Here is a 15,714-nt window from a genome sequence, read left to right as displayed (position 1 = left end):
CAGTGCAGTCAACAATTAGGGGCCGGTATGTTAGAGCCGATTTGGGCATATTTTGTATAAAAGACTGAACATACTGAGCTCCATGTACATTTGTGTAAATATATTAAATATTAATGTATATGATGAAATATTAGGTACGTACCTTTATGATTTATTTATCTTATTGAGATATATTCATTTGTTATTAGTGTAACTCAGTTTTTGTCCCCCCCTCTTGCCCATTCATTGTACTGTGTTAATTGTGTGAGTATAAAGGCAGGAAGTTGGGCCTTCGGGGGGAGGAGTCCTTGCTAGATGCGGGAGCGGTATAGTTTTTTGACCATACAGACATACAGACATATAGACATACATACAGAAAGACAGACAGGTCATATTATATTATGTATTTGCATTTCAAGTAATCTCTGCTTTTAGTTGATTGGAGAATACCTTTTTGTTAGATAAGAAGAATAAACATTTTTTGTTGCACCATATCCCTGGATCTCATTGAATGTTTGGCCGTTTGGAAACGTTGAGTGTGGACTGTATGCGTCCGAAACAACCCCGCTTCAGGCTTGGGCAGTGGCTATGGTAAAGAGGAAAGGAAGCCACTACACCATTCATTCCACTTGATTCCGCTCCAGTCATTACCACAAGCCCGTCCTCCCCAATGAAGGTGCCACCAACCTCCTGTGATGTACTGAGAACTATGGTGTCTATCGTTATGTTACAATGCTACAATATGGCATATGTGACCTGTATGTCAGTGTAACAGTATAACTTTAGTCCGTCCCCTCGCGCGAAGCAGGGACCCTCTGCACACATCAACAACAATCACCCACGAAGCGTCGTTACCCATCGCTCCACAAAAGCCGCGGCCCTTGCAGTGCAAGGGGAACCACTACTTCAATGTCTCAGAGCAAGTGACGTTACCGACTGAAAGGCTGCTAGCTCGCACCACCGCTAACTAGCTAGCCATTTCACATCCGTTACATCAGTAACAATATGATAGCATGCTGGCATTACAAAAACTGCTAGTTGAATCAAAACTGACTGGACATATGGTTTATTTTTGTCTCTTTTTGTGTGCATCTGAAATGGCACCCTATTCCCCATTTACTGCACTATGTTTGTGCCCTATGGGCCCTGGTCAAAAGTAGTGCACTATATAATAGGAAAAGGGTTCCATTTGGGACACTCCCTCTGTCTGTGTCAGTTGTCGAGGCCTCCCAATTCCTGGGCCTTCTGCCTGATGTTCTGGTTGAAAGGCATCATGAAGTCCTCAAAGTCCACCTCGTAGGACAGACGGTCCCTCCTCTCCTCCTTCCTCTCAATCAGCTGGCTGCTGGTCAGCTGCTTACCCCACACCTGACAAGGTGGAGAGGAGGGAAAGAGAGAGCGAGAGAGAGAGAATTAGAGAAGGGGAGAAAGAGAGGAAAGATGAGAAGGTGGAGAGGAGGGAAAGAGAGAGCGAGCGAGAGAGAATTAGAGAAGGGGAGAAAGAAAGAAGGAAAGATGAGAAGGTGGAGAGGAGGGAAAGAGAGAGAGAGAGAGAGAATTAGAGAAGGGGAGAAAGAGAGAAGGAAAGATGACAAGGTGGAGAGGAGGGAAAGAGAGAGCGAGAGAGAGAGAATTAGAGAAGGGGAGAAAGAGAGGAAAGATGACAAGGTGGAGAGGAGGGAAAGAGAGAGCGAGAGAGAATTAGAGAAGGGGAGAGCGAGCGAGACAAAGAGGGGGAGAGGGACAGCAGGGCGAGACAAAGAGGGGGAGAGGGACAGCAGAGCGAGACAAAGAGGGGGGAGGGGCGGCAGAGCGAGGGAGACAGAGGTGGGGAGGGGCAGCAGAGCGAGGGAGACAGAGGGGGAGAGGGGCAGCAGAGCGAGACAAAGAGGGGGGAGGGGCAGCAGAGTGAGACAAAGAGGGGGGAGGGGCAGCAGAGCGAGCCAAAGAGGGGGGAGGGGCAGCAGAGCGAGCCAAAGAGGGGGGAGGGGCAGCAGAGCGAGACAAAGAGGGGGGGAGAGGGGCAGCAGAGCGAGACAAAGAGGGGGGGAGAGGGGCAGCAGAGCGAGACAAAGAGGGGGGGAGAGGGGCAGCAGAGCGAGACAAAGAGGGGGAGAGGGACAGCAGAGCGAAACAAAGAGGGGGAGAGGGACAGCAGAGCGAGACAAAGAAGGGAGGGTGGGAGAGGGACAGCAGAGCGAAACAAAGAGGGGGAGAGGGACAGCAGAGCGAGACAAAGAAGGGAGGGTGGGAGAGGGACAGCAGAGCGAGACAAAGAAGGGGGGAGAGGGACAGCAGAGCGAGACAACGGGGGGGGGGGGACAGCAGAGCGAGACAAAGAGGGGGGGAGAGGGACAGCAGAGCGAGACAAAGAGGGGGGGAGAGGGACAGCAGAGCGAGACAAAGAGGGGGGGAGAGGGGCAGCAGAGCGAGACAAAGAGGGGGGGAGAGGGACAGCAGAGCGAAACAAAGAGGGGGGGAGAGGGACAGCAGAGCGAGACAAAGAGGGGGGGAGAGGGACAGCAGAGCGAGACAAAGAGGGGAGGAGAGGGGCAGCAGAGCGAGACAAAGAGGGGGAGAGGGACAGCAGAGCGAGACAAAGAGGGGGAGAGGGGCAGCAGAGTGAGACAATGGGGAGGAGGGGCAGCAGAGCGAGACAATGGTGAGGAGGAAGAAAGAAATTGACGTTATGTAATAGCCACCTAACAAGTTGAGAACAAAACAACAGGCTAATCAGAGGATGAGGTCATTGGCTGGATCAGGTGCCTTCTGTCACGGAGGAAGCGGAGAAGTGGGAACCTACTGTTTTTGGCACAAAGCTGATGTCGAGTCTGTTGGTGGCTCCGCTGGTGATCTGGGTGTTGAGTAAGATGATGTTGTCCTTCAGAGAAACCTTCCTCATCGCCGTCTCAGAGGAGGTCGCCGACACAGAGTCAGACTGGATGGAGACGGATAGAAGGACACCCGCATACACACACACAAACGTTACACACAAAGACACACGTGCACAGGCAGATCCACACATCACATCAAACACTACACATCATTAATAACATACATATTGAAGCATATGTCATACATTTTATAAAACACACTGAGTATACCAAACATAAGGAACATCATCCTAATATTGAGTTGCATGCACCCCGCCCCCCCTCCCTTTCCTCAGAACAGCCTCAAGTCATCGGGGGCATGGACTCCACAAGATGTCTAAAAGCGTTCCACAGGGATGCTGGTCCATGTTGACTCCAATCTTTCCCCACAGTTGTGTCCAGTTGGCTGGATGTCCTTTGGGTGCTGGACCATCATTGATACACACGGGGAAACTGTTGAGCATGAAAAACCCAGCAGCGTTGCAGTTCTTGACACACTCAAACCGGTGCGCCTGGCACCTACTACCGTACCTCATTCGAAAGCACATAAATCTCTTGTCTTGCCCATTCACCCTCTGAATGGCACACATACACAATTCATGTCTCAATTGTGTCAAGGCTCAAAAATCCTGCTTGAACCTGTCTCCTCCCCTTCATCTACACTGACTGCAGTGGATTTAACAAGTGACATCAATAAGGGATCATAGCTTTCACCTGGATTCACCTGGTCAGTCTATGTCATTGAAAGAGCAGATGTTTTTAATGTTTTGTCCACTCAGTGTATTTACAAGACACATAAAACTAGTCTGCAGTATGTGTACGTTTCTAACCATAATAAGGAAATAACGTAATCCCACAAGCAGGTAGTTATTTACCTTAGGAGCAGTTAGACTGGCTGGCTTGGCCGCAGGTTTGCCTCCTCCCTTCCCCTTCCCCTCCTTGGACTTGGGGAGGCTGTCAAACTTAGCCTGGATCAGATCAGTTATCCTGATGTCTCCATATGCTCTGGCAATGTCCAGGCAATTCTGCTCTGAAATGAGACCATAGCGTTTTAATTGGAACCATATTCTGTACATAACAATAGCTAAAGCTGTTATACATACTGTAGGTACACAGTGGTCTTACGTAGCTCATTTGACAGAGAGTGGCGCTTGCAACGCCAGGACAGTGAGTTCAATTCCCGGGACCACCCATGCGTAAAATAAAAATGTTTATTCCCACATGACGAAGTCAATTATGATAAAAGCATCGGCTAAATGGCCTATATTATTATATTGAACAAAGATATGAATGTAACATGCAACAATTTATAAGATTTTGCAAAGTTACAGTTCGTTCAATTGAAATACATTCATTAGGCCCTAATCTATTTCACATGACTGGGCAGGGCCGCAGCCATGGGTGGGTCTGGGCGGGCATAGGCCTACCCACTTGAGAGCCTGGCCCAGCCAATCAGACTGAGTTTTTCTCCAGAAAAGGGCCTTTTTAGAGACAGAAATACTCCTCAGTTTCTTCAGCTGTCCGGGTGGCTGGTCTCAGACAATCCCGCAGATAAAGAAGCCGGATGTGGAGGTCCTTGGCTGGCGTGGCTACACGTGGCCTGAGGCTGTGAGTCCGGTTGGACGTACTGCCAAATTCTTTAAAACAATGTTGGAGGTGGCTTATGGTAGAGAAATGAACATTCACAACGTATCACTGGCAACAGCTCTGGTGGACATTCCTGCAGTCAGCATGCCAATTGCACGCTCAGTCATTGTGTTGGGTAACAAAACTGCACATTTTAGAGCAGCCTTTTATTGTCCCTAGCACAAGGTGCACCTGTGTAATGATCATGCTGTTTAATTAGTTTATTGATAAGCCACACCTATCAGGTGGATGGATAATCTTGGCAAATGATAATCTGGTTAGAGCCATTTTGCACTGTTCTGTGAAGGGAGTAATACACAGCGTAGTACACAGTTCCTTGGCAATTTCTCGCATGGAGTAGCCTTCATTTCTCAGAACAAGAATAGACTGACAAGTTTCAGAAGAAAGTCCTTTGTTTCTGGTCATTTTGAGCCTGTAATCGAACCCACAAATGCTGATGCTTCGCATACTCAACTAGTCTAAAGGCCAGTTTTATTGATTCTTTATATCAGAACAGTTTTCAGCTGTGCTAACATAATTGCAAAAGAGTTACCTAATGATCAATTAGCCTTTTAAAATGATAAACTTGTATTAGCTAACACAACGTGCCATTGGAACACAGGAGTGATGGTTGCTGATAATGGGCCTCTGTGCGCCTATGTAGATATTCCATAAAAAATCAGCTGTTTCCAGTTACAATAGTTATTTACAACATTAACAATGTCTACACTGTATTTCTGATCAATTTGATGTTATTTTAATGGACAAAAAAGTGTTTTTCTTTCAAAAACAAGGACTTTTCAAAGTGACCCCAAACTTTTGAACGGTAGCGTAAATTAAATACTGAGGAGTAAACACTGATACGCAGATACACATCGAGGAAATATTTGGAAATCTAAATGGGGACAAGAAATAGCATACATAACAGTAGTTCTCTACCCTGCACCTTTCATACATAACAGTAGTTCTCTACCCTGCACCTTTCATACATAACAGTAGTTCTCTACCCTGCACCTTTCATACATAACAGTAGTCCTCTACCCTGCACCTTTCATACATAACAGTAGTTCTCTACCCTGCACCTTTCATACATAACAGTAGTCCTCTACCCTGCACCTTTCATACATAACAGTAGTTCTCTACCCTGCACCTTTCATAATAACAGTAGTCCTCTACCCTGCACCTTTCATACATAACAGTAGTCCTCTACCCTGCACCTTTCATAATAACAGTAGTCCTCTACCCTGCACCTTTCATACATAACAGTAGTCCTCTACCCTGCACCTTTCATAATAACAGTAGTCCTCTACCCTGCACCTTTCATACATAACAGTAGTCCTCTACCCTGCACCTTTCATACATAACAGTAGTCCTCTACCCTGCACCTTTCATACATAACAGTAGTCCTCTACCCTGCACCTTTCATACATAACAGTAGTCCTCTACCCTGCACCTTTCCACCTGTCCACAGTTGCTACAGGGATTTGGGGATGATAGACCTGTTATCGTATCACGTTTTAATTTCACGCATGAGTGAGGAGCCAGAGACTGTGAGCTGGGCTGGAGGAGGTTGGGGGGGAGGAGGTGGAAGGGGTGGAAGGGCTAGAGGGGGTGGGGGGGGGGGTGGAAGGGCTGGAGGGGGGTGGGGGGAGGAGGGGGTTGGAGGAATACATCACATCAAGGGAAACAGGGACATCTGCTGGACTATTGATAACATGAACATGGCACCCTATTCCCGATACACTGAATGTACAAAACATTAGGAACACCTTTCGAATATTGAGTTGCACCCCCCTTTTGCCCTCAGAACAGCCTCAATTCGTCGGGTCATGGACTACAAGGTGTCAAAAGCGTTCCACATGGATGCTGGTCCATGTTGACTCCAATGATTCCCACAGTTATGTCAAATTGGCTGGATGTCCTTTGGGTGCTGGACCATTCTTGATGCAAACAGGAAACTGTTGATCATGAAAAACCCAGCAGCGTTGCAGTTCTTGACACACTCAAACCGGTGCGCCTGGCACCTACTACCAGACCCCGTTCAAAGGCACTTAAATATTTTGTCTTGCCCATTCACCCTCTGAATGGCACATATACACAATCCATGTCTCCATGGTCTCAAAAGGGCTATTAAAATCCTTCTTTAACCAGTCTCCTCCCCTTCATCTACACTGATTGAAGAGGATTTAACAAGTGACATCAATAAGGGATCATAGCTTTCACCTGGATTCACCTGGTCAGTCTATGTCATGGAAAGAGCAGATGTTCTTAATGTTTTGTCTACTACCTTTTGACTACCAGTCTTACCGAGCGTTTAAAAGAGTCATCCGTTTTTTTTTTTTGTGTACAGAGTATGAGTAGTAGTACCTTTCTTGTTCTCTGCCTGCACCTGGGCCCCGGCCTTGATGAGGTAGTCCACACAGCACGGTCTGCAGCTCTCGATTGCCCTCATGAGGGGCGTGGCCCCATTCATGGCCACGGCGTCCACCACTGACCCAGAATGCACCAGGAGGTCCACGATGTCCACCTGGCCTGCATGGGAGGCGTGGTGCAGCGGTGTCCAACTGAACTGGTCGCACGCGGTCACATCAGCACTGTAGCAGATCCATACACCTGATTAATGGCCAATAACCTGATCACTGACCTATTAACCACCCGCCAAAGCAGTAAGATGTATCGGCAGGTATCGAATAAGATTCACTCAAAATAAGGAATCAATAGACTTGATTAGTGAAAGCCCCTTGTGGTCCAGAGATGGCTCATTGACTAATGATCAATAAAAAACCTGGTCACTACTGAATAAACCAGCATCAGCACGGAGACCTGATCACTACTGAATTAACCAGCAACAGCACTGAGACCTGATCACTACTGAATAAACCAGCATCAGCAACGAGACCTGATCACTACTGAATAAACCAGCATCAGCACTGAGACCTGATCACTACTGAATAAACCAGCATCAGCACTGAGACCTGATCACTACTGAATAAACCAGCATCAGCACTGAGATCTGATCACTACTGAATAAACCAGCATCAGCAACGAGACCTGATCACTACTGAATAAACCAGCATCAGCGCTGAGACCTGATCACTACTGAATAAACCAGCATCAGCACTGAAAATGAGGAACAGCAATACTACAGGGCTGTATAATGCTCATTGCTCACCAGGATTGAGGTCAATTCCATTTTCAATTCAAATTGCAATTCCCCAATATTTTTTTCATGCTTTTCAATTAGTGACATTTGGAATTGGTATTTGGTTAACTTTCTGAATTGACTGGAATTGAAATTGAATTGACCACAACCCTGGTATAACGCTCATTGCTCACCCCAGGCTGATGAGGAACTTGGCCACCTCGTAGTTCCCGCTCCCGCAGGCGGTCATCAGGGGAGTCTTATAGTAGCAGTCCTTCACATCCACAGGGACCCCCTGACTGAAGGCCAGGCTCAGAGACTCCAGGTCCCCCGTCTTCACACAGTAGTTGATGTTGATGTAGATTTTTTCCGGCTCGTCCACGTACCACGCCGAGTCGTCTTCGATGGGGTGGCCCGGCGGGTGGTCGCGGTCGAACCGCTTGGTGTCGGTGAACTGCTGGTAGCTCTCCACCATGAAGTGTGGCGGCCCGCCATCCTCGCGTCGGAAGATGAGCTCCGGAGGGACAATGCAAATGGGCATGGGGAGGACGAACTTACCTTTCTTTTTCCCCTTCCCCCCTTTCCCGGCTTTCTTCTTCTTGGGCTCGTAGGAGGGAAGGGTAAAGGCTTTTTGGAGGTAGCGCACCCCTTTGAAGAAATCAGTCACGTTGATCAGTCCCTCGCGCTTCTTGTCGTGCTCCAGAATCACCTGGATAGAAATAATCACAGCAATTCATTTTAATTCAAGTGTTTTTCTTCTGGCACTCATGGGGCTATAGTTCAGGACATACAGCAGAATAAGAGCACAATGTTAAACACTATACAAAAAGTCTGCTTCTCAAATGACACCCTATTCGCCTTTCTAATGAACTACTGTAGACCAGAGTTACTGTGTCGAAAATGTACTGCATTGCCCATGAGGGTTGTCCAATAAAGCCATAAACAAGAACACAACCCAACGTCCCACAGATCAGATATCAAACACATACAGTTAAACATCAGCTCTATACATTCCAGAATGACTATCAGTTCTAGAATGACCTTTTGGAGGTTCTCGTCATCCACTGGGGCCCGGTGATCCTGCAGCACCGCCACAAACGTCTCCCGGGTAACCGTCTCCACGGGACCCACAGCCTCCTCAGCGATCTCCATGGCGGTGCGAAGCGACGCCTCGTGCTCGCAGGACCAGTCGTGCAGGGTGAGCGCCCACAACTCATTGGGATTGACGGCGCCCGGTTTGGAGAACTTCACCTCCAGACGCTCTGCCTTCTTCAGCTCCTTCATGGCTGGCTTCTGGTTGTTGTTCTTGGCAATCTGACTGGGGATCAAACCCTCGGTGTTCTTCAGCTTGGCGTTGCAGCCTGGGGTTGACACAGGAGGCATATTGAATTTTAAGATGTAATCTACAGGTAAGAGTTGGCTGGCTTTAGCTACAGTATATATGGTGCTGGGGTTAGAGTTGATTAGCTTTAGCTACAGTATATATGGTGCTGGGGTTAGACTTTCTAATCTTCTGTGGATGAAAGAGAGGTCAACATCGGAGGTCAACACCCGTGGTCCTAGAGAGATACAGGGTGTGCAGGCTTTTTGTTCCGTCCCATCACTAAAACACCCGATTCTGCCAATCAATGTCTTCATGAGAAGTTGACTGATTTATTGAATTCAATGTGCTAGCAGTGCTGGGCTGGAACCAAAGCCTGCACAACCGGTGGGCTCTCTGCCCAGTCAATCAGGTTCCCCACCTCTCTGAGCCAGGAACCTGCAGCACTCAGTGAAGCCTCCAGCTGCAGCCAAGTGCAAGGGGGTGTTCCCGTCCATGGCAGTCACACTCAAGTCTGCAGAGTAAGCAGACAGCACGACTATCACCTGGAAGGGAAAAGAGAATTAGACCTAATATATAAATTTGATTTGATTTATTTTTAGGGTTGCAAAGCTAGCAGTAATTTACCAAAGTTACGGTAATTAACAGGTAATCTATGGCAATGTATGCTAACGTTGGTAATTTAAACTTGAATAACTTAAAAACATATATATCCCTATATAGCATTCATTTTTGTATACAGTACCAGTCAAAAGTTTGGACAAACCTACTCATTCAAAGGTTTTTCTTTATTTTTACTATTTTCTACATTGTAGAATAATAGTGAACACATTAAAACTATTAAATAACACATATAGAATTATGTAGTAACCAAAATTCATTTTTTTTAAATCATAAAAAGGCACCTAAAGAACTCTCAGACCATGAGAAACAAGATTCTCTGGTCTGATGAAACCAAGATTGAACTCTTTGGCCTGAATGCCAAGCGTCATGTCTGGAGAAAACTTGGCACCATCCCTACGATGAAGCATGGTGGTGGCAGCATCATGCTGTGGGGATGGTTTTCAGCGGCAGGGACTGGGAGACTAGTCAGCATCGAGGGAAAGATGAACGGAGCAAAGTACAGAGAGATCCTTGATGAAAACCTGCTCAGGACCACAGACTGGGGCGAAGGTTCACCTTCCAACAGAACAATGACCCTAAGCACACGCAGGAGTAGGTTCGGGACAAGTCTCTGAAGGTCCTTGAGTGGCCCAGCCAGAGCCTAGACTTGAATCCGATCTAATATCTCTGGAGAGACCTGAAAATAGCTGTGCAGGGACACTCCCCATCCAACCTGACAGAGCTTGAGAGGATCTACAGAGAAGAATGGGAGAAACTCCCCAAATACAGGTGTGCTAAGCTTGTAGCGTCAATGCCAAGAAGAGTCAAGGCTGTAATCGCTGCCAAAGGTGCGTCAACAGAGTACTGAGTAAAGGGTCTGAAAACTTTTTTGCTTTGTCATTATGGGGTATTGTGTGTAGATTGACGAGGGAGGAAAAACGATGTAATCCATTTTAGAATAAGGCTCTAACATAACAAGGGGTCTGAATACTTTCCGAATGCACTGTATGTTGAAGAACCTGGTTTTAAACCTGATTACTAAGGTATCCTTTTGTTAACCAGCACCTCTGTAGTACCTCAAAGAAGCCCCCCTCTGCAGCGAGGTGGGCAGCGTTTATCCTCTTCTTGTCCACAGCGTTGGGGTTTCCCCCTTTCTGGAGAATGGCCCTGACCAGTTCTACAGCTCCCGCCCTGGCTGCCGCCATCAGGGCCGAACGACCAGACGCCTGGAGGGGGAACAGGAGAGCCAGCAACAGGCTAACGTTAATACGGTAATGACAAAGTAAAGGAGATGAAGGCAATGAAGGGCGGAGTAGTAGGAAGAGAGCGGAGATCTCGGTTGTCACTATTTGAAATCATACAAGAAAGGATTGAAGTAAAGTACAGAAAGCAAACTCTTCATTTTATCAAGACCAAACGCCTCATTTACAGAGTATTTGGCACAAATCACATAAATAACATGTGATTTGATGTCTGATGATGTCATAGCCAACTGCGTCCTTTTCGGCAAGGTTGTCTTGTGATTACCTCGTTGGTGGCGTTGGGGTCAGCCCCTCTCTCCAGGATGCTGATGCACATGTTCTCACAGTCGTAGGCGCGCTCGCAGGCCAGCAGAAAGACGGGCGTCCCGGCTGTGGACACGTTGTTGACGTTGGCCTTGCTGTTGAGCGCCACCTGCAGGCAGCGCATGTGACGCTTGGTGGGAGAGATGCAGTAGAACAGTGTGCCTGGAGAGAAACGTCTTGTCTGTTAGGGTTAAGAGGTTAGGGTTAGGGGGTAGGTGGTTAGGGTTAGGTGGTTAGGGTTGGGGAGTTAAGGTTAGGTGGTTAGGGTTAGGTGGGTTAGGGTTGGGGGTTAAGGTTAGGGTTAGGGGGTAGGGGGTTAGGGTTGGGGGGTTAAGGTTAGGTGGTTAGGGTTAGGTGGGTTAGGGTTGGGGGGTTAAGGTTAGGGTTAGGGGGTAGGGGGTTAGGGTTGGGGGGTTAAGGTTAGGTGTTTAGGGTTGGGGGGTTAAGGTTAGGTGGTTAGGGTTAGGTGGTTAGGGTTAGGGGGTTAGGGTTGGGAGGTTAAGGTTAGGTGGTTAGGGTTAGGTGGGTTAGGGTTGGGGGGTTAAGGTTAGGGTTAGGGTTAGGTTAGGGTTAAGGTTAGGGTTAGGGTTACAGTTGGTGTTGTTCAGAGCCATGTATTTAGAGAGATGGGACATTGAGGTTTCTGCATTATGATGCATTTACATGACACTACAACATTCTATGGCAGCCATGTTATCTCCCCATTAACATGACATGCGGAATATTTAAACAACGCCATGTCACTGAATGTCTAGAATTAGAACGATATTTTACAACCTAAAAGTTGTCCCAACTCTCTAAAGTATATGGCTCTGGTGATGTTTGGCCCATCATTTTCAACGTCCCTTAGCCTGCTCCCACATCTGTTTGTTCTGGCTTGACCATAGGAGTCACTGTCACAGACAACGACCATAGGAGTCACTGCCACAGACAACGACCATAGGAGTCACTGTCACAGACAACGACCATAGGAGTCACTGTCACAGACAACGACCATAGGAGTCACTATCACAGACAACGACCATAGGAGTCACTGTCACAGACAACGACCATAGGAGTCACTGTCATAGACAACGACCATAGGAGTCACTGTCATAGACAACGACCATAGGAGTCACTGCCACAGACAACGACCATAGGAGTCACTGCCACAGACAACAACCATAGGAGTCACTATCACAGACAACGACCATAGGAGTCACTGCCACAGACAACAACCATAGGAGTCACTATCACAGACAACGACCATAGGAGTCACTGTCACAGACAACGACCATAGGAGTCACTGTCACAGACAACAACCATAGGAGTCACTGTCACAGACAACGACCATAGGAGTCACTGTCACAGACAACGACCATAGGAGTCACTGTCACAGACAACGACCATAGGAGTCACTGTCACAGACAACGACCATAGGAGTCACTGCCACAGACAACGACCATAGGAGTCACTATCACAGACCACAACCATAGGAGTCACTGTCACAGACAACGACCATAGGAGTCACTGTCACAGACAACGACCATAGGAGTCACTGTCACAGACAACAACCATAGGAGTCACTGTCACAGACAACGACCATAGGAGTCACTATCACAGACAACAACCATAGGAGTCACTGTCACAGACAACAACCATAGGAGTCACTGTCACAGACAACAACCATAGGAGTCACTATCACAGACAACGACCATAGGAGTCACTGTCACAGACAACAACCATAGGAGTCACTGTCACAGACAACGACCATAGGAGTCACTGTCACAGACAACGACCATAGGAGTCACTGTCACAGACAACGACCATAGGAGTCACTGCCACAGACAACGACCATAGGAGTCGGCAAGACAGTGCAAACACATCTGGGAGCAGGGTAGAGAACCTCTCCCTACCTACCTTTTCCCTCGGTGTCGACCACGTCCATGTTGGCGTGATTCTTGGCCAGCAGGGCGACCATGTTGTCATGGCCCAGCTGAGCGGCCAGGATGACGGGCGTACGCCCCTTCTTGTCCTGGATGTTAGGGTGTGCACCCTGGGAGGAAACAGTGGGGAACATCAATAGAGCTAAAGGTTTTATCAAATACATTTGTGAAAAAGTGCTTAACAGTAAAACCTGGTCTAAACCGCCCAAAGAACAAGCAGGAAATATGACGATGGATACTGTAACGGTTCAGGGAATGAGCTAGAACAGGGATTGAACCAGAGACTGTATGGCTGCACTCCCACCTACGGCACAAAGGTCCAGACCTCTTGGTAGATGTTGTACTGTAATCACAAATAGGGGACCTACACTAGTATCAGGATTTAAAGTGACAGCGAACCCTGTTTAGGATGAAGGCGACGGTTTTGATAACGCTAAATGATGATTGGTAGACTGGATACCGGGCCTGATAACGCTAAATAATGATTGGTAGACTGGACACCGGGCCTGATAGCGCTAAATGATGATTGGTAGACTGGACACCGGGCCTGATAACGCTAAATGATGATTGGTAGACTGGACACCGGGCCTGATAACGCTAAATGATGATTGGTAGACTGGACACCGGGCCTGATAGCGCTAAATGATGATTGGTAGACTGGACACCGGGCCTGATAACGCTAAATGATGATTGGTAGACTGGACACCGGGCCTGATAACGCTAAATGATGATTGGTAGACTGGACACCGGGCCTGATAGCGCTAAATGATGATTGGTAGACTGAACACCGGGCCTGATAGCGATAAATGATGATTGGTAGACTGGACACCGGGCCTGATAGCGCTAAATGATGATTGGTAGACTGGACACCGGGCCTGATAGCGCTAAATGATGATTGGTAGACTGGACACCGGGCCTGATAACGCTAAATGATGATTGGTAGACTGGACACCGGGCCCGATAGCGCCAAATGATGATTGGTAGACTGGACACCGGGCCTGATAACGCTAAATGATGATTGGTAGACTGGACACCGGGCCTGATAACGCTAAATGATGATTGGTAGACTGGACAATGGGCCTGATAACGCTAAATGATGATTGGTAGACTGGACACCGGGCCTGATGGCGCTAAATGATGATTGGTAGACTGGACACCGGGCCTGATAGCGCTAAATGATGATTGGTAGACTGGACACCGGGCCTGATAACGCTAAATGATGATTGGTAGACTGGACACCGGGCCTGATAACGCTAAATGATGATTGGTAGACTGGACAATGGGCCTGATAACGCTAAATGATGATTGGTAGACTGGACACCGGGCCTGACAACGCTAAATGATGATTGGTAGACTGGACACCGGGCCTGATAACGCTAAATGATGATTGGTAGACTGGACACCGGGCCTGATAACGCTAAATGATGATTGGTAGACTGGACACCGGGCCTGATAACGCTAAATGATGATTGGTAGACTGGACACCGGGCCTGATAACGCTAAATGATGATTGGTAGACTGGACACCGGGCCTGATAACGCTAAATGATGATTGGTAGACTGGACACCGGGCCTGATAGCGCTAAATGGGGATTGGTAGACTGGACAATGGGCCTGATAGCGCTAAATGGTGATTGGTAGACTGGACAATGGGCCTGATAGCGCTAAATGGTGATTGGTAGACTGGACACTGGGCCTGATAACGCTAAATGGTGATTGGTAGACTGGACACCGGGCCTACCTGTGAGATCAGGAAGCGCACCATGTCGGTGTCGTTGGCCACGCAGGCCAGGTGCATGGCGGCGTTTCCCTCGCTGGGCTCTGTCAGGTTGATGAGGTTGGGCACGCCCAGGCGCACCATCTTCTCTATCGCGGGCGTGTCTCCCTCGCGTACGCACTGCAGCAGACGGTACACCTGCAGCACCTCCAGACGATCCTCGGCCACCGCGCTGTGTACGTTCACATCTCCACTCTGGGTCATGTTTGCAGCCTGGGGAGGGAGAGGAGATGGAGAGACGATGGGCAGGGGAGAGAAGAAGAGAGTGAGTGTAGATACGAGAGAGGAGGGGAGAAGAGAGTGGGTGTATATAGGGTGAGTAGGGGAGGAGGTATAGGCAAGGGTTACATTAGATTTTTCTCAAATTGTATTTTCTACCAATACTACTAATAACGCTTACTGTATTTATCTGGACGATTCCACGCTGGGAAAAAAGCCAGAAAATATTTTGGGAATCTCAGATTGTTCTGCCAATTCTCACATTGAAACTTCTTTGGGAGGAAGGATGTTTGAAATGCTTTTTACATTTTTACCACAAACTATTTCAATGAAAATCATATGTGGACATTTTAGGCTCTTTATAGACCTTCAAATGCCTCCTGTAAGGCCTCTTTATAGACCTTCACATGCCTCCTGTAAGGCCTCTTTATAGACCTTCACATGCCTCCTGTAAGGCATCTTTATAGACCTTCACATGCCTCCTGTAAGGCCTCTTTATAGACCTTCACATGCCTCCTGTAAGGCCTCTTTATAGACCTTCACATGCCTCCTGTAAGGCCTCTTTATAGACCTTCACATGCCTCCTGTAAGGCCTCTTTATAGACCTTCACATGCCTCCTGTAAGGCCTCTTTATAGACCTTCACATGCCTCCTGTAAGGCCTCTTTATAGACCTTCACATGCCT

At 47.8% G+C, this 15,714-nt stretch overlaps 1 protein-coding gene across 1 annotated transcript; it reads right to left on the bottom strand.

Annotated features, from left to right (window-relative positions):
* Nucleotides 1-1,001: 1,001 nt before the first annotated feature.
* LOC129811225 (ankyrin repeat and EF-hand domain-containing protein 1-like) lies at nt 1,002-15,488 on the bottom strand. Its single transcript, XM_055862384.1, has 12 exons — nt 15,441-15,488; nt 14,775-15,023; nt 13,009-13,144; nt 11,072-11,271; nt 10,621-10,770; nt 9,363-9,486; nt 8,662-8,981; nt 7,815-8,329; nt 6,846-7,072; nt 3,728-3,882; nt 2,783-2,917; nt 1,002-1,347 (listed from the first exon to the last, which is right to left on the bottom strand). The coding sequence occupies exons 1-12, from the start codon at nt 15,486-15,488 to the stop codon at nt 1,192-1,194; spliced, it is 2,415 nt and encodes an 804-aa protein (XP_055718359.1). The 3' UTR covers nt 1,002-1,191.
* Nucleotides 15,489-15,714: the final 226 nt, after the last annotated feature.

This window comes from Salvelinus fontinalis, chromosome 15, assembly GCF_029448725.1.
Source record: "Salvelinus fontinalis isolate EN_2023a chromosome 15, ASM2944872v1, whole genome shotgun sequence".
Lineage (NCBI taxonomy): Eukaryota > Metazoa > Chordata > Actinopteri > Salmoniformes > Salmonidae > Salvelinus > Salvelinus fontinalis.
This window is presented reverse-complemented; position numbering and strand designations above follow the sequence as displayed.

What these genes read in the sequence shown, in the direction of transcription:
- LOC129811225 (XM_055862384.1), bottom strand. Translation starts at nt 15,488, where the DNA reads ATGCCTTACAGGAGGCATGTGAAGGTCTATAAAGAGGCCTTACAGGAG. An exon ending in ATAAAGAGGCCTTACAGGAG is followed by an intron (nt 15,024 to 15,440) that starts GCATGTGAAGGT and finishes CTCCCTCCCCAG; the next exon opens with GCTGCAAACATGACCCAGAG. An exon ending in GGTCGACACCGAGGGAAAAG is followed by an intron (nt 11,272 to 13,008) that starts GTAGGTAGGGAG and finishes GTTTCTCTCCAG; the next exon opens with GCACACTGTTCTACTGCATC.